This window comes from Cetorhinus maximus, chromosome 16 (genome assembly GCF_964194155.1).
Source record: "Cetorhinus maximus chromosome 16, sCetMax3.hap1.1, whole genome shotgun sequence".
NCBI classification, from domain to species: domain Eukaryota; kingdom Metazoa; phylum Chordata; class Chondrichthyes; order Lamniformes; family Cetorhinidae; genus Cetorhinus; species Cetorhinus maximus.
Window position 1 is genome coordinate 68,000,367 of NC_135894.1, and position 18,200 is coordinate 68,018,566.

The 18,200-nt window shown below is 40.8% G+C and overlaps 1 protein-coding gene across 1 annotated transcript in view; it reads left to right on the forward strand.

Moving 5' to 3' along the window:
* Positions 1 to 3,670: 3,670 nt before the first annotated feature.
* Positions 3,671 to 18,200, forward strand: part of cfap91 (cilia and flagella associated protein 91) — a 95,165-nt gene continuing 80,635 nt past the window's right edge. Inside the window, exons 1-2 of the mRNA XM_078559968.1 lie at positions 3,671 to 3,824; positions 14,524 to 14,600. Coding sequence (XP_078416094.1) covers positions 3,749 to 3,824; positions 14,524 to 14,600 — 153 coding nt within the window. The 5' untranslated portion in view covers positions 3,671 to 3,748. The remainder of the gene's footprint in view (positions 3,825 to 14,523; positions 14,601 to 18,200) is intronic.

An 18,200-nucleotide genomic window follows, 5' to 3' on the forward strand; every position in this document is an offset into this window, starting at 1 on the left:
GTCAGGGAAATTTTTTTATCATTTCTATTAAAAATTTTAATTCTGAGCCGATCTCCCTGAGGCAGCACTTAGCCTCAGGGAGATCCGTGCACTCTTTCATGCGCATGTGTGAAAGAGTGCACTCCCTGCTGAGGGAACCCCCCCACTGCTCACACAGGGAGCACATAGGGCTTCCTGGCGGACTGGGTCTTAATTGTCCCGCCAACGTAAAATGGTGGCGCACGCTCGATCGGGGGCGCCGATCAGAGGCGCGCCCGCCCTCGCCTGCTACCGCACTTCCCCCCCAACGGGTGGAAAATCTTTTCCCAAGTGACAGATGCCACCTCAACCAGATGCTATGGATCTCTTCTCAACTCCCTCCAGACGCTTGTGAGCCAACCAGTCTCACTGAACTCCGTCTTTCACCTGAGGGTTTCCAATCTCCATTCTCCAAGAACTTGCTTTGGAATCTCTCCCAAACCAATGCTTTCTTTGAGATGTCTTCCACAGGGGTTCACCTCCATGGTTTCGAACTCTCCTTCCGATGTTCCTTTCCCCGGGTCACCACATGTATTCAAGCTTTCTTCCAACCACGGTCTCTCATCAACTCAGCCGTCAACAGTACCATTGCTTCACATGCCAATAACAAAGAGATACAGACCTTCAGTTGTCTCTTTGGGCCTTTTTGCCTCTTGCAAGCTGTTCTCGCTTTAAATCTGCTTTTTATGGCTTTTATCAAATCTGAAGCTTTGAGCCTTTCTCTCTGCCCCTCACTCTTAACTTCACTTAACAGGATCTTTTCCAGGTTCCTGTTCTTCCTTTGACTAGAAGGCTTTCTTTGGACTTTCCCCTCTTCCACTCCCCTGGAGTTTTGGGGGTTTTCCTTAGCTTGGTACTGGCTATCTGTCCCCTTCTAGGTTGCTTCTGCTTCACAGCTCTCTGCAAACCAACTGAACTCCACAGCTTCCAAATCAAAACTGATGGTTCTCTTCTGTGTGTATCTGTGGAAGGACCTGCCTCTCTGGCCCCCTGTTGCTAGGCAACAGTCCAATTCTTCTACCCTTGTTTGTTTACCTTTTCTTTAGCAGTCGTAAAACTCCTCATTAGAGATGCAAGCACCTTTTTAAAGTGAAACTAAAACTCAATTTGACCTTTTTTAACACAGATACAGAAATACAAATCAAACTTAAACTTTAAAGCTAAAATTCATTTCTAGCACCTTCAAATACCAATATAACTTACTTAAACAATCTATTCACTAACACTATTTATCCCTTTTAAAATTCCCCAGTGCGCATACGCACACACACACACACACACACAAAGGACAAACAAATAACTGCAGAAATGGGCAGTTGAAGAAAAAAAATTAAAATGCTAAAGCTCACAGGGTTTTGACGCTATCGATTTGGTGCTCCCTTGTGCGAGGACGGATCGCTAGTCCCAGTAATGTCTGAAGATTCTCATCAACGAGGCTTGAGCATGGAGGAAAATAGAGCCTGATCAGTCCTTCTAATCTCAGCCTCTCGGGTTTCCAAATACATACAAGTTCCCCTGAGATGAGGATTCCTAGCTGGATACAAATAAGCACTGTATTTCAAGCAAGGCAAGAATATTGCAATCTGGGCAACTTTTCCCCTTCTCATTTCATTCCCAGCTGGTTTCAGATAACAGGTTCAAAACCTAAATCTCCTCCATCAGGTGACTTCCAGTAAATCACCAGGCCTTTGCGTTTAAAGCCGTCTTTTTTCCATCAATTAAAGTGATTGCAGTTCAAATAAACAAATAGCTCTCCTCCAGAATTGCTATGCTGGTCCTTTAGCTGACACCATGTGATTTCTTACCCACAATCCATGGTGAATTTATGACCTTAGTCTTAAAATAAATCCAGGTCAGTTCCCAAGTGTCCAAATAATACAATGTCCTTCCAAATTTTAAAAGAAAATATAGTTCTTGTAGATATGGTTTGAACAATTCACTTCACTTGAGATATTTAGGGGACCTTGTGGTTACCTGATTGATCCATGGCTGAAAACATCCTTTTTGAAATCCAAGGAGAGAGACTGAAATAGGTTAGTTCAGTGAGCCTTGGGTATTATCAGGATCACTGTGGAACTGACCGCTGGAATTTAAGTCCATCTTCAAGTCACTGCCACATTTAAAATTAAATAATCCTGCAGTAGCAATACAACTGTATGTCTTTGTTTAGATATTAACATTTTTTTCACAAACTCTGTAAAATTTGATTTTTTTGAAAAGTAATAGGTAAAATAAGGTTACATTGAAGTGAATTCTCTTTTTGGTTATTAGTCAAAAATATTTGATTCTGACAAGTATAATAAAAGCAAAATACTGCAGATGCTGGAAATCTGAAATAAAAACAGGAAATGCTAGAAAAGCTCAGCAGACCTGGCAGCATCTGTGGAGAGAGAAAGAATTAGTGTTTCGAGTACAATATGACTCTTCTCTGTTTCTCTCTCCACAGATGCTGATTTTCTTCCAGCATTTTCTGATTTTGACAAGTTCTGTTTCCACTTATTTATGATACTATTAATCACTACATGTACAGATAAACGCTGGACATGGAAATAATATCCAAACCAATAAAATCGCATCGAGGAACAATCAAAATAACATATGCTGATATATTACAATGTCAAATAAATCATTACATATTTGTCACGCTTTTGAAAGTATTTGTGTAATGTCAAATTTCTCCATTTGGACAAAATTTTTCAAAATAAATATATAGTTTATTATATTTTAGTGTATACCTTAGTGCACAATCACTTATTTCGCTATCTGAATATTTATATGAAGAGTTAAGGGATTCAGTGCATTTTACTGTGATTGCGTCCCCTGCTTGCTGACATTATTACTTCTGGACGGATGGAGACCTCCTTGACTTAGCGCCAGATTTAAACTGCTGTGGGGAAAAGGGGATGTCCACGCTACAGAGATTACTAACTCATTATGGGCGGTTTACTTCAAATTCAGCAGCAAGCGGCGTTGCTTTGCCACTGACTGTAAAATCCAGGCCATTGTATTTCCCTTTTTTACTGTGGAGATGCTCTATTGGCATGTCAAAGGTAACAAAGTTGCATTGTAACAGATCTGACATTTCCTCAATCACAGTAACGCTAGTCCAGCGCCAACGTGAACTCCCGGTCTGCTAGCAGCAGTGGCAGGAAGATCGATGCTCAGTTTCGGGAGACTACAGTGGCCAACACCCAAAGGTTGTCGACGACCCTATTACCCTCGTTCAATATTTTTATAACTGATATACTAAAATTTTCAAAAGAAATGGATAAAATAAATGCCGCTTTCCTGCCCCTGGCTGATGCACTGACCAGTTAACCAGTAGATAAATATTCCACAAAATCCCTTGTGATGACCCCTTCCCTCAAGTTTCAGATCAAGGAAAAAAATTAGAAACAGAATAATTTTCTCTTAAAAGATTGATTGGTGGGGTGACATTAATTGAACAAGTTTATTATTATTAGAAATTCCTAACTCCCTTTCTCTGAAAAGTGTTGCTGTAAACATACTGGTGGCTAGGTGGCGGTGTGTGTGGATGTTCTCACCCACTCTGGGCCTATCCTCTCCACTCTCCTTTGCTGCGCCTGTTGCTATGGTTACCCGTACGCTACAAACAAGTTTGCTGCTGAACGGATCCCTTCTGCGGAAAAAAAAAGGGGGCATTTAAACGGATGAATTGCAATCAATAACGCTTGGCGGGGTAATTCGCGGTCTTTCAAAGTGCAGCAGCATGAGTTTCACTGTCACTCAGAGTCTGCAGGCGAAGCAGCGATTCAAACCGGAGCGAGCCCTTGACTACATCTATGGTAAAGCAGCCTCACTATTGCGGTACTGCCTGCTGTTAGACTCCTCTCCAGATATCTTCCTTTGTCGTTTTGTACGGTTTCTTTTAACTTTTTTTAAAAAACACTCTTCTTGTCCCTCATTGATTTGCTGCAATTTTCATTCTCCTTTCGTTACCGTGCACCCTCCAGTGCATCGTCCAAATGGCCCTTTCTGATGTGTGAATCCAGGCAGTGTACATTGGCGAGCTGTTTGGCTATGCAGCTGAATCTAATGCCGCCTCCCCTGGACAGAGAGATTCGTCTCGGATGAGGGCGCAAATCGGGCAGTATCCGATACGCAGTCCCTGATATTTAATCCATCTTGAACCAGGTCCCGCCCGTGAACTGGTCCCAATGTCCCAGGAATCTGAAGCCCTCCTGCACCATATCTCTTGCCATACGTCAACTTGCCAGATCCCCTATTTCTATTCTGAACAGCTTGGCACTGGGAGTAATCGAGAGATCTTTTAGGTCCTGCTTTTAAAACCGTGCATACTGTTCAACACTAAAAGGAGCAACAACCCTGATCGATTTCTCCTCTTTTTAATGGTACCGAGGCCAGTTGTACTGCTTCCATTCTAACTGAGATTAGCAAATTCAGTACAGGGCAGGGATTGGAGCTGGGACCAGCCTGGTGTCTGTGGAGCTCTACCAAGGCATTTCCTCACAGATCCATTGGGGGAAACTTACTAGATTTGTGTTTTTTCTATATAGTTTCTCATACATCAGGAAAATACCAACTTCACCACTGTGATAATTTAATTGTCAATTAGTCACCACCTTCTCGAGGGCAATTAGGGATGAGTAATAAATGCTGGCCTAGCCAGCCCACACCCTGTGAAAAAATAAGTTTTAAAGAAAACAAACATAATTTTCTAAAAGATGTTTTGTGCTTCAGTTCGCTATCCTTGACAGTAAAATTTGCAGTGCTGTAGTCTGTGTTTACAAATTGTTAATAAACAAGGGATGTTTCAATGATGTAGTCATTGACACAATTGTGTTATCATACAATCAATTTTACCTCTGTTCAGTTTTCTCATTTAAATTGTTAAAAATATGGATAAAAACAAAATGGAAAAATTGCTCAGCAGCTGTCACAAGTAGCACAGTCTGATGTTACAGGAACTGCATCTATATAAATTGGAGTGACAATACTATTTTAAAAACAAAATCTAATGCTCATTATAAAATATTATTAGTACAGATGGCCATTTTGAATGTTAATAGGTTGAAGGGATTTTTGTATTTTGACAAGTTTTCATGGCAGCAGGTGGTGTAGTGACTGAATAGTTAAGTTCAGTGCTGTATCTGTCACTTTTCCCAGGTGCATTAAAGCAGGAGTATTTGGTTTGAGCATAGATAATTCAACATACATTTTAAAAATGCTTCCCTGAGGAAAAATAACAATACATTGAAACTATATCTTTTTAAGAAGTACTATTGTTTTCATAAATATTTTATGGCATAAAAGGAGGCCATTCACTGCATCATGTCTGTGCCAGCCAAATAAGAGCTTTCCAGCCTAATCCCACTTTCCAGCTCTTGGTCGGTAACCTTGTAGGTTACTGCACTTCAAGTGTGTATCCAAGTGCTTTTTAAATATGATAAGGGTTTTGACCTCCACCTGCCTTTCAGGTAGTGAGTTCTGGAGCCCCAATACACATCAGGTGAATAGATTTCTCCTCAACTCTCCTCTAATCCTTCTGCCATTTACTTTAAATCTATGCCCCTGGTTATGGACCTCTCAACCAAGGAAAATAGGTCCTGCCTATCCACTTTATTTAGGCACCTCTTAATTTCATACATCTCAGTTAGTTCTCCACTGCTAGATCTTGCAGCTCAGCAGGTAGCTCCCCTTCCCTGAAGCTCTGAGTTCAAGTCCCTCTCCAGGACTTATTGACTACAAAAGGAGAGTTTGTGAAGCGGTTCAAGCAAGTTGATAATTAGCCTGCTAATCCTTCCAACACTCTCCCACAGGGAACTAAAGTGAGTGAAGATACAAAGTAAACAATTCTCCTCTGTTATTGGGAGGGCAAAACAACCCCAGCCTGTCCAATTTTCCCTTAGCTAAAATTCTCCATTCCCAGCAACATCCTGGTAAATCTCCTCTGTACCCTATCTAGAGTGATCATATTTTTCCTGTAATGTGGTGACCTGCGCTGTACCTGCTACTTTAGCTGTGGCTTAACTAGTGTTTTCTGAAGTTCTAGCATAACTTCTCTTATGTTCTATGCTGTGGCTAATAAAGGAAAGCCTTTTGTAATGCCTTCTTAACCACCTTATCCTTTTGTCCTCCTGCTTTCACAAATTTGTGGACACATAGTCCAAGGTCCCTCTGTTCCTCTGCACTTCTTAGTATCCGACCATTTCTTTAGTTATTTATTTATGTTTTTTTTATTTATTTTATCCATTCATCACTAAGGCCAGCATTTATTGCCCATCTCTAATTGCCCTTGAGAAAGTGGTGGTTAGCTGCCTTCTTGAACCACTGCAAGCCATTTGGTGGAGGTACAAGGCAAGCACATTGTTTTTGAACACATCATTCAGTGGCATTGCACCTCAATTAGTAACTGTGTTTGATAGTACATTGGTATTTAAACATAATGATCCATGGTATTTTGCTTATATTTGAGATATTCTGGAAAATCTATTCTGTTCATTTATTTGCTCATTTATTTGTACAATTTAAAAGTGTAGTAATTGCATTTTTGTTTCAGCCTTTCTATCATTACCAGTGATCATTGCCCTGAAGTGTAGTACTTATGGTATTGAAATAGTAAACCAAAGGTTGTGATTTCAAATCTCACAGTGGCCAGTTGTGAAATTGCATTCAATAAATTTGGAATTTTATGGGGTAGCATAAAAAAAATTCACCATAAAATCTTAATGCAAAAGCTAAACACTGGATGCTGGGAATCTGAAATTGAAACAGAAAAATGCTGGAAATACAGAGCAGGTCTGGCAGCATCTGGAGAGCTCTGATGAAAGGTCACAGACCTGAAAGATTAATTGTGTTTCACTTTCCACAGATACTGCCAGACTTGCTGAGTATTTCCAGCATTGTCTGTTTTTATTACCATGAAACCTGTCAGATTATTGTAAAAACACAATTGGATCAATAATGATTTTCAGAAAAGGTAAACTACCACCCCATAACTCCCACCCCATACTATGTTTGACTTTTATGGAGGACCTTTGAGGTGTTGTAGCAGGTTTCTCAATTGTTTTTAGGGTAACAGCTGAGAGACAATAAATGTGGTCATGCCAGCATGCCCAGGCCCAGATAACGAATAATAAAAATAAATTGCTGAAAAAAGAGACGCTGAAGCTTTTTGCCTTGCACTAATCAGGACATCAGCAAAAATACAAAATGCAAAGGGAACAACAATTTATATTTCACGAGATGAGAATGCTGATTGGTTAGCAAGTGGACTCTGATTGGTAGGACATTACCACGGAGAATGTACCAGTTAACTGATGACTGACTTTTAAATGCTGAGCTTTGTTTAAATTCAGACCAAACAGGTTGACTCTCTGATTGGTCAAGGCATTGCCCTGGGGAATAAACCAGGGCATGGCTGTTGCCTGTTCTGTTCAGTTGAAAGAGGCGCAATGTGTGTACGTGTTCTTTCTGCTTGCAAAGAACAGGGTTCTGTGTATTAATATATGTAGCTTCTAGCACACATAAGTGTGCCCACACTGTGAGTCTGACTGATAATCTTAAATTGGTTGTCAGCGTAATTCTTAGAACAGTCAGGATTGTTTAGCAAATGTTGTCCAACCGTGGAATCCCATCTAATGTTGGACACTGTGTTTTGAGTTTTGCAAATATGGACTGGTTGGTGACGATCAGTACCTTGCCTTTTGCGAGCAGCCAAGGAGACACTGCTGTGGACTTGATTTTCCAGACAGGTTTCTCATTAGAAACATCAAACTTTATTTACAGGCTGCAGCAGCAGTTACATGCTTCCATTAAGCTCCACAACTAGAAGAAGAACTCCCACTCTAAGGTTCACCGCGCTTAGGGCTGATTCGTTCATACTGTCGCGTGATACTATACAACACAATAAGTCTTAAAACTACAATCATTACGTTCCTTAAAGCTACAATTACAACATCCCTCCCCCTTTAAATTTTTTGTACAGTTTGTATTTACAAGAACTCTACCTTCATGGCATTACAAATATATACAAGGGTCATGGAATTATAAGTTCAGTCTGTCAGGTGGTTTCCGGATCCAGGCTCCACGACTTTCGAATCTCTTACTGGATCCACGTTATCTGGAACTGCAGCAACATCAGGTACCTCTTTAGCCACAGGCAGTTCATTGTTATCTACTCCGACAGAGACATCTAGTATGTCCACCCATGGCTGAACAATTTCAACAGGGACCACAGTTTCTACAATGGTTACAGGTAAAACATCATTTTCTTGGGGTATCTCCCTTCTTCTCAAATGATGCACATGTTTTCAGGTGATCCGGCCCTCCACTTCTATGTGGTACGTGAAGGGTCCGGTCACAGAAACCATTACAGCAGGTAACCAACTCAATCCACCACCGAAGTTTCGTACATATACTGCTTCACCAACAGTAAATTCTTGCTCACGACTATGCAAATCACGAGAGCCTTTTGACTCCCTTGACTTTTCTCCACCTTCCCCTCCAAATTGGGAAGTACCAGGCTGAATCTCACTGGAAGGCATCACTTCATAAGTAACTCTGAAGGTGTTGAACCTGTAGTAGTGTGGGGGTTTGTTCTACAGTGAAACAGGAAACGTAAAAGTTTAGTCTCCATTGATCCTCCTGATAATTTTTTCATCCCAGCTTTAAAAGCCTGTACTGCTCTCAGCTAATCCGTTAGACGACGGATGATATGGTGCCGTCTTTACATGTTTGATACGATTTAGGCTCACAAATCTTTGAAATTCGGGGCTAGTAAACGCAATACCATTGTCAGAGACAATTACTTCTGACAATCCATGTATAGAAAAGCTCTGGTGTAACTTTTCTATAGTTGGACATGATATTGGCAACCTAACCTCGTACACATCTAGCCATTTGGAATGTGGTCAATTGTTAGTAGGAACATGGTGCCTAGAAAAGGACCAATGTAATCCATGTGCAGTCTCACCCAGGGCCTACCAGGCCATTCCCACAGGTGCAGTGGGGCCACAACAGGTAACTTCTGTAGTTGTTGGCATTGTATACAATGTTTAACTACCTTCTCAATATCACTGTCCATGACCGGCCACCAAATATAACTTTGCATGATCATCTTCATTCTTGAGATTCCTGGATGTGCGCTGTGCAACTCTACCAAGAGTGGTTCCCTTCCTTGTGAAGGAACAACTACTCACGTACCCCATAACAGGATACCATCCTGATGGCTCAGTTTATTCCTTTGAGTGAAGAATGGCTTCAATTCATCAGGGACTGGTCCCTGGGACCATCCTTTCAACACTTGGTCTCTCACTCAAGATCATGATTCATCCAGTCTCTTATCTGCCTCTTGCAGACTGGCGAGGAATCTAGAAAATTCATCGTTAATACGATCTCTTGGGGAATTGGGGCATGTTCATTGCTCTCCTGCAAAGGAAGGTGACTTAAGGCATCAGCATTGGCTATATGCATCCCTGGTCTGTGCACAAAAGTGTATTCGTATGCTGATAAAATTAGAACCCATCTTTTGAATTTGTGCAGAAGCAATGGGGGAGAGAGCTTTTTCTTCACTGAACAGACCCAAGAGCGGTTTGTTGGCAGACACTATCATAAAGTGTCAGCCATGTACATATTGATGGAATTTTTTAACTCCGAAAATAATCGATTAATCCTTCTTTCTCAATTTGTGAATACCCTTTCTTGGCCGTGGAAAGGGTCCTGGATGTGTAGCCTATCGGCCTTTCTGAACCGTCGTCCATCTTGTTCGATAGTACCACTCCCATGCCATAGATGGACGCGTCGCAGGTTAGTACCAGTTCCTTTGTTGGGTCGTAGTGTAGTAACAAGTTTGAAGAGTACAAGAGTTGTTTTACTTTCTTGAAGGCTTCTTCATGGGGTAACTTCCAAACCCACTTAATAATGAGTGTAGAGGGGCTAGGACCAATGATAAGTTGGGTAGGAATCGACCATAATAATTAACCAAACCTAAGAATGACTTGAGTTCAGAGTCATTTTTAGGCGAAGGTGCCTCCTTAATAGCTTTAATCTTTTCTTCTGCCAGGTATAACCCTTGGGCATCCACCCAGTGGCCCAAATAAACGACTTCACTTGCCTGAAAGGTACACATTTTTCTTTTTGTTAAGTACACTCCTTCCAAAAATCGTTTCAAGACTTCCCCAATTTAGCCAAGTGTTCAGCTTCCATGAAACCCGTTATTAGGACGTTGTTCAGGTAGACCACGGCTTGATCCTTGTAGTCCTTATAGCAAACTCTCCATCATCCTCCGGAAAATTGTGCAGGCCGAAGAAACACCGAAGGGTAGACGCATGTATTAATATAACCTATCGTGGGTGTTTATGGTCACAAACTCTCTGGAGGTATCATTCAGTTCCAGCTGCTGAAACGTGTGACTCATATCTAGTTTAGTATAAGTTGTTTCTCCTGCTAATTTAGCATAGAGATCCTCAATCTTGGGGATAGGGTACTTGTCCAACTTGGCAGCTTTGTTTACTGTTAGCATATAGTCCACACACATCCGGATGATCTGATCCAGTTTTAAGACAGGGACTATAGGTGCTACCCATTCTGAGAATTGAACCGGCTATATGGCCCCCCAGTCTCTCTAAATGGTTCAATCCAGTGTCAACCTTCTTCTTCAGAACGTATGGCACTGGCCTTTAAAGAAACAAGGAGTTGCTTCTGAGCCAACAAAGATCTTAGCTTGTAGGCATTTGATTCTCCCTAGTTTCTCTTGAAAAACCTTGTCATATTTCTTTAGCAGCTCTGACAGTCCGCCTACTCGTAGCTGGAAAATTTCAGACCAATTTAGTTTAATTTCTTTCAATGAATCATGACCCAGAAGGCTTGGTCCTTCACCTTCTACTACCATCACTGGGAGTTGTGCTGTTTGGTGCTTATAATAAACAGATACAATGGTAATATCTTTCATTTGGATAGTTTCGCCAGTATAAGTTTTCAATTTGGCTGAAGTCTGTTCCAAATTCAATTGTTGAGTAAAAGCAAAATACTTCGGATGCTAGAAATCTGAAACAAAAACAGAAAATGCTAGAAAACCTCAGCAGGTCTAACAGCATCTGCGGGGAGAGAAACAGAATTGACGTTTCGAGTCCGTATGACCTTTCTTTAGAACTCTGAAGAAGGGTCACACGGACTCAAAATGTCAACTCCGTTTCTCTCTTCACAGATGCTGTCAGACCTGCTGAGTTTTTCCAGAATTTTCTGTTTTTTTGTTTCAATTGCTGAGTACTCTTGTTTAAATATTTGAATGTGTGCTCTCTCACTACAATGGCTGAAGCACCAGTGTCCACTTCCATCATTAAAGGTTTTCCATTTACCTGCAGAGTAACAGTGATTGGCTCAGTCTTCTCTACTTTTACATTAAATAGGGAGTAAATATCAGAATTGTTGGTTTCTGGTTCTTCCACATTATGTACTTCGATTAACTTAGTTTGCTGCCTGGGCGCCTGTCTCAATCTTACTTTACATTGCTTCAGTATGTGTCCTCTTTTATGGCAAAAATAGCACTCCACCTTTTTAAAATGGTAGGTTTCAGGAGTATGATTGCTTCCAATTGGTAACAATTCATTTTCAGATTTGTTGCTGAGCTGTTTCCTGTATTTATTTTAAATTTTCGGGTAGCAGCACTGTCTCCTGCTTCGCGATGGAGCCCAAGCTCTTCACGCCACACCCAGCTGTCTGTTCCCACCCCAACTGGAAAATGGCGCCATTTTGTGCACCTTATATAGCCTGTGCGTCCCATTCGGCGCTTTCCATCGTGAGTGCTATTTCCAATGCTTTTTTAAAATTGAGGTTTACTTCAGCTAATAATCGTCGTTGAATGGCATCATCTTGCACACCACAGACCAAATGATCCCAGAGCATATCACTTGGCATTTTCCCGAAATCACAGTGTTCAGTCAGTTGTTTCAATTTCTCCATGTATTTAGCAATGGTCTCCCCCGGGGCTCTAACCCCTGAGTTAAACCTGATCCTCTGCATGGTCACTGAGAGTTTTAGGTTGAAAGTGTCCCTTAACAGGGTCTACCAATTCACCAAAGGCCTTTGAGTCGGGGGCGTTCAGGGCCATCAAACTTCAGATTAAATTATAGGTTTTACTCCGGCAAACGCTTAGGAGAATTGCTCTCCTCTTTTCCTCCCCTCTTATTTCGTTTGCCTGGAAATAGAACCCAAGACGTTCTACATATTGACACCAATCCTCTGTGGATGGTTCGAAGGGGTCAATCCTGCCAAAATGTAGCATATCTGATGAGTATATCTTGCTTTTCTTCTGTTTAAACAAAATACCCACAGTCACTGGGTGAGGGTCAACGCTGGAACCAATCCTGTCCTTATCACCAGTTTGTTATAGACTTGATTTTCCAGACAGGTTTCTCATTAGAAACATCAAACCTTATTTACAGGCTGCAGCAGCAGTTACAAGCTCCACAACTGGAAGAAGAACTCCCACTCTTCCCCGTGCTTAGAGCTGATTTGTTCACACTGTCACGTGATACTATACAACACAATAAGTCTTAAAGCTACAGTCACTACATTCCTTAAAGCTACAATTACTACAGATATGATCCGCTAGTCTCTAAGATGTATGGCCTACATACCTAGCATCACACCAACACTGAAATTCATGTACCACATTACTCATTTGTGTGATAGACAGAATAGCTTTTTGGCTTGACAGCAGTGCCCTGTTAGTGGTGAACACCACTCATGTTGCTACTGAATATAGCAATGTGGAATGGCTAACTTCACCTGTTGCTCAAATTTTTGAGATACATTGCCTTTCCAAGGAGTAGAAACATGAGTGGTGTTCACCACTAACAGGATGCTGCCATCAAGCCAAAAAGATGTTCTGCCCATCACACGAATAAGAAATGTGATGTATGACTTTCAGTACTGGTGCGATGCTAGGGATGTAGGCCATACATCCCAAAGACTGGTGGATCATATCAAACAGCATGTCCCTTTGGCAGTTCACATAAAGTAAGGTACTGATCATCACCAACCAGTCCGTACTTGCAAAACTCAAAATACAGTGTCCAACATTAGATGTTATTCCACGATTGGACAATATTTGCTAAACAATCCTGAATGTTCTAAGAATTACGCTGACAACCAATTTAAGATTATCAATTGGGCTCACAGTGTGTTGCACTTATGTGTGCTAGAAGCTACACAAATTAATCCACAGAGCCCTGTTCTTTGCAAGCGGAAAGAACACGTGCACACATTGCGCCTGTTTCAACTGAGCAAAATAGGTGACAGCCATGCTCTGGTTTATTCCCCAGGGCAATGCCTTGACCAATCAGTCAATCTGCCTGGTTTAAAGTTAAACAAAGCTTGGCAGTTAACTGTCAGTCTTCAGTTAACTGATGCATTCTCCATGGCAATGCTCTGCTAATCAGAGTCCACTTGCCAACCATTCGGCACTCTTCCCATGAAGTATAAATTGTTGTTCCCTTTGCATTTCCTATTCTTGCGAATGTCTTGATAAGTGCAGGATGAAAAGTTTCGACATGTTTCTTTTTAGCAATATTTAAGTAAATGACTAAAAATAAATCCTAACTTTTTTTGGTGGTGTACTTGTGTGATTTGGGTGAAAGGCAAAATTAGGGCACACATCCACCATTTTATTGTCCTGTTTTAGAATTCCAATGGGGAGTAGGTGGCCACTTCTGTCCATTAGCTCCATTGTTGCATTATAAGAGTTGGGACTGTTGAGATAGCATCCAAATTTAGAGGTTCCACCTTTTATATGGTAAATGTATAAGCAGCATAAATGGGGTTCACAATGTTGTTTCCAATGGCAGTCCATCTTATTATAGATTGATTGCTGACCTATGAGAGATTGATTGCTAATAGGAAAATGGCAGTGACACAAAGGAACATGTTACGATGAAAATTTCTTTTTTTTGGCTAGAGCTGTCCATTGCCCCTTACCATCAATGCTGCCAGTGTGTCTACATGAGATGGCAAAATTCCAGTGACCACTGTAAGTAGTGCAGGTGCCCAGCCCATTTATATAAACGACCTAGGGATGTGATTTGCAATGTCAACGCTGGGACAGACTGACAGGCAGAAATCCTGCTGTGCTGTAAATCTGAGGTGCAGCGGCTCAACTGAAATTCCCAGGCCACATTTCCCTGCTAGGTCTCCAGCAGTTTCAGCTATTGCTGTTTTTAAATTGGCTGTGTGGTTTTCAGAAATGGCATCTTACAAGAATATACATGTAATTAACTTTTATATGAATTACAACACAATGAAAATATAACCAAATTAATGAATTTATTTGGAAATTTATATTACACTTAGATGAGTTCTTAAAAACAAGTTAACTACTTGAAGCTGAGGGATTCATGTTGGTGACTCCTATTATCGGTAGTCATCCTTATTGTAATTATATACATCAATACTTCTTATCAAGTTAGAAAAAAATTATGATGATGAGCTATTGAATAACAAAATGACTTCTTTTGTCCACCGCAGATCCTTTGTATTCAGTAGCTAGTGAGAAGGATCATGCCAAGATGTCCATGAAGGCATTCACATCCGTTAACAGATTAGTGAGTACTGGCAAATGTATTTTATCAATGTGATGTGATCTAAAAATAAATTATTCACTAGAATAAGTTGAGGGGTCAATGTGTTGGCAATTCTTTCAGCTTACTAATGAAACAAATAGAAATTCATAGAATACTTAGCTTGGCAAATATATTATTGTCTAGCATCCTCTATTGTTATCATTTTTTCTGGAAATATTATTCAATCTCTATATTTTTTTCTGAATTCCCAGGTTTCTTCAGATAGCCCATCTGCCATGGTGATATTTTGAGATGCATCTTAGATGCTTATGACAATAATTGGTACAGCTGTCTATATTCTATCCTTCCCAATCCCACATGACAAATCCTTTTGGTTCTTTCAGGCACTGCTCTGGATTGTCCTTAAGGAAACTGCCCATTTCTGGACAGCATAAATCAGGCTGCCAAGTAAAATAGGGTGAAATTCTTCCTTTAAAAATGTCCACCAGATTTTTCTTTGTGGGACCTGCTATGATTCTGATTGTGTGCCAGATGTGCCACAACTGAATTTGAATGAAGTGGGCAGAGGCATGGCCAAAAGTTCCTTATTACCCTGCCTTTCTGCCCATTTGCACCTGAAAACTAAAGCCATTGCAAAGGTGGCTCACAGGCAGAAAGAGATCAAGAAGGTGACTGGCCATAAACAGTTTTTGTTTGGACTTTTTTTTACTTGAAACTGCAATATTTGAGCATTTGTAGGAACTTTGTAGAATTTGCTAAGAATTTAAAGGGTACCCTTCATAATTAAATAATGGACTTATCTCTGGGGCTTCCTTTATTGCTGACTTTTTAGCAGAGGAGGATTAACATGGAGGAGGAAAGGATGAAAACTAGGAGAACACAGCATCATATGCACAGTCAACATCTGACCTATAGGTATTTGTATCACAGAGGACCATTCTGGATTTTTCATATAGGGAGTGTCCACGAAGTTTGCATTTTCCTCCTGACACCATCACAAAGATGTGCCTCCCTTGGACCCTGACCTGCATCCTCTTTCAGTTAGGGGCTCTCACTACCTTGTCTGTGGCTTTGACAGCATTTTTATGCATCCAGATGCTTCAGAATGACTCCTAGTAACATAATCACATCAGTCAATGAGTGGGTCAGTGCTTCATTAGACAGGTCATGGATGCATTTTTCAGGCATACTGCAGTGTTGATTTTGACTGGAATAGTGAATGTTCCACAAAAAAAGGACTTAATTTTCCTCCCCATGTACAGTCTCTTCCCACCTACATCTGTGACTCTTCCAATGCCCTACATCACTTAGACCATAAGAACATAAGACACAAGAGCAGAAGTAGGCCATTCGGCCCATCGAGTCTGCTCCGCCATTCAGTGAAATCATGGCTGATCTGATAATCCTCAATTCCGCTTTTCTGCCTTTTCCCCATAACTCTTGATTCCCTTACTGATTAAAAATCTGTCTATCTCCGCCTTGAATATACTTAATGACCCAGCCTCTACAGCCCACTTTGGTAAAGAATTCCACAGATTCACTACCCTCTGAGAGAAGAAATTCCTCCTTATCTCTGTTTTAAATGGGTGACCCCTTACTCTGAGATTATGCCTTCTGATCCTAGACTCCCCCACAAGGGGAAACAATCTCTCAGCATCTACCCTGTCAAGCCCCCTAAGAATCTTATATGTTTCTATAAGGTCGCCTCTCATTCTTCTAAACTCCAATGACTACAGGCCCAACCTACTCAACCTCTCCTCATAAGAAAATCCCTCCACACCCGGGATCAGCCTAGTGAACCTTCTCTGGACTGCCTCCAATGCCAGTATATCTTTCCTTAGATAAGGGGACCAAAACTGTTCACAGTATTCTAGGTGTGATCTAACTAGTGCCTTGTTTTAGCAAGACTTCCCTATTTTTATACTCCATTCCCTTTGAAATAAACGTTCCATTTGCCTTCCCTATTCCCTGCTGAACTTGTATGTTAGCTTTTTGTGATTCATGCACGAGAACCCCCAAATCCCTCTGTACTGCAGCTTTCTGCGGTCTTTCTCCATGTAAATAATATTCAGCTCCTTTATTCTTCCTGCCAAAGTGCATAACCTCACATTTTCCCACATTTTATTCCATCTGCCAAGTTTCTGCACACTCACTCAACCTGTCTTTATCCCTCTGTAGAATCTTTGTGCCATCCTCAGCGCTTGCCTTCCCACCTATTTTTGTGTCATCCGCAAACTTGATGGTAGTACATTCACTTCCCTCGTCCAAGTCATTAATATATATTGTAAATAATTGTGGTCCCAGCACTGATCCCTGTGGCACTCCACTAGTTAAAGGCTGCCATCCTGAAAATCACATCCCCCTTATCCCAACTCTGTCTTCTATTAGTTAACCAATCCTCTATCCATGTTAATACACTGCCCCCAACTCCATGGGCTCTTATCTTATTAAGTAGCCTTATGTGTGGTACCTTATCGAACGCCTTCTGGAAATCCAAATATATTACATCTACTGGTTCTCCTTTATCTATCCTGCTTGTTACCTCCTCAAAGAATTCTAATAAATTTGTCAGGCATGATTTCCCCTTCATGAAGCCATGCTGACTCTGCTTGATTATATTATGCATTTCTAAATGCTTTGCTATTACATTCTTTATTGTAGACTCTAACATTTTCCCAATGACGGCTGTTAAGCTAACTGGCCTATAGTTACCTGTTTTTTGTGTCCCTCCCTTTTTGAATAAGGATATTACATTGGCAGTTTTCCAATCCTCTGGGACTTTTCCAGAATTTAAGGATTCTTGGAAGATTATTACTAGTGCATCCACTACCTCTGTAGCTATTTCCATTAATATCCTAGGATGCAACCCACCAGGGGACCTATCGGTCTTTAACCCCATTAGTTTCCCTAGTACTTTTTCACTAGTGATAGTTATTGTATTTATTTCCTCCCTCCTCTTTTAGGAGGTAACAAGCATGATAGATAAAGGGGGAGCCAGTAGATGTAATATATTTGGATTTCCAAAAGGCGTTCGATAATTAATACTAATTATTTAGTAATTTTGGAACGCTATTAGTGTGAAGACTGATGAAAGTATTCATTCAACTCCTCTGCCATTTCTTGGTTCCCCATTATTATTTCCCCAGCCTCATTCTCTAAGGGGCCTATGTTCACTTTGGCATTGCTCTTTTTTTCGTATATTTAAAGAAACTCTTACTGTCTGTTTCTATATTACTTGCTAGTTTATCCTCAAAGTTTATTTTCTCCCTCTATTTTTTTGGTCATCTTTTATTGGTTTTTAAAACTTTCCCAATCCTCTGGCTTACCACTAATCGTTCCCACATTGTATGTTTTTTTTCTTTCAATTTGAAACTATCCTTAACTTCCTTGGTTGACCATGGTTGGTTTATCCCCTTCCTAAAATCCTTCTTCCTCCCTGGGCTATATCTTTGTTGTGAGTCATGAGCTATTTTCTTAAACATCTGCCATTGTTCATCAACAGTTTTTTTCCGCTAAACTCCTTTCCAAGTCCACTCCATCCAACTCTGCCCTCATTCCTTTGTAATTACCCTTATTTAAGTTTAGCACAGTTGTTTCTGATCCAAGTTTCTCACTCTCAAA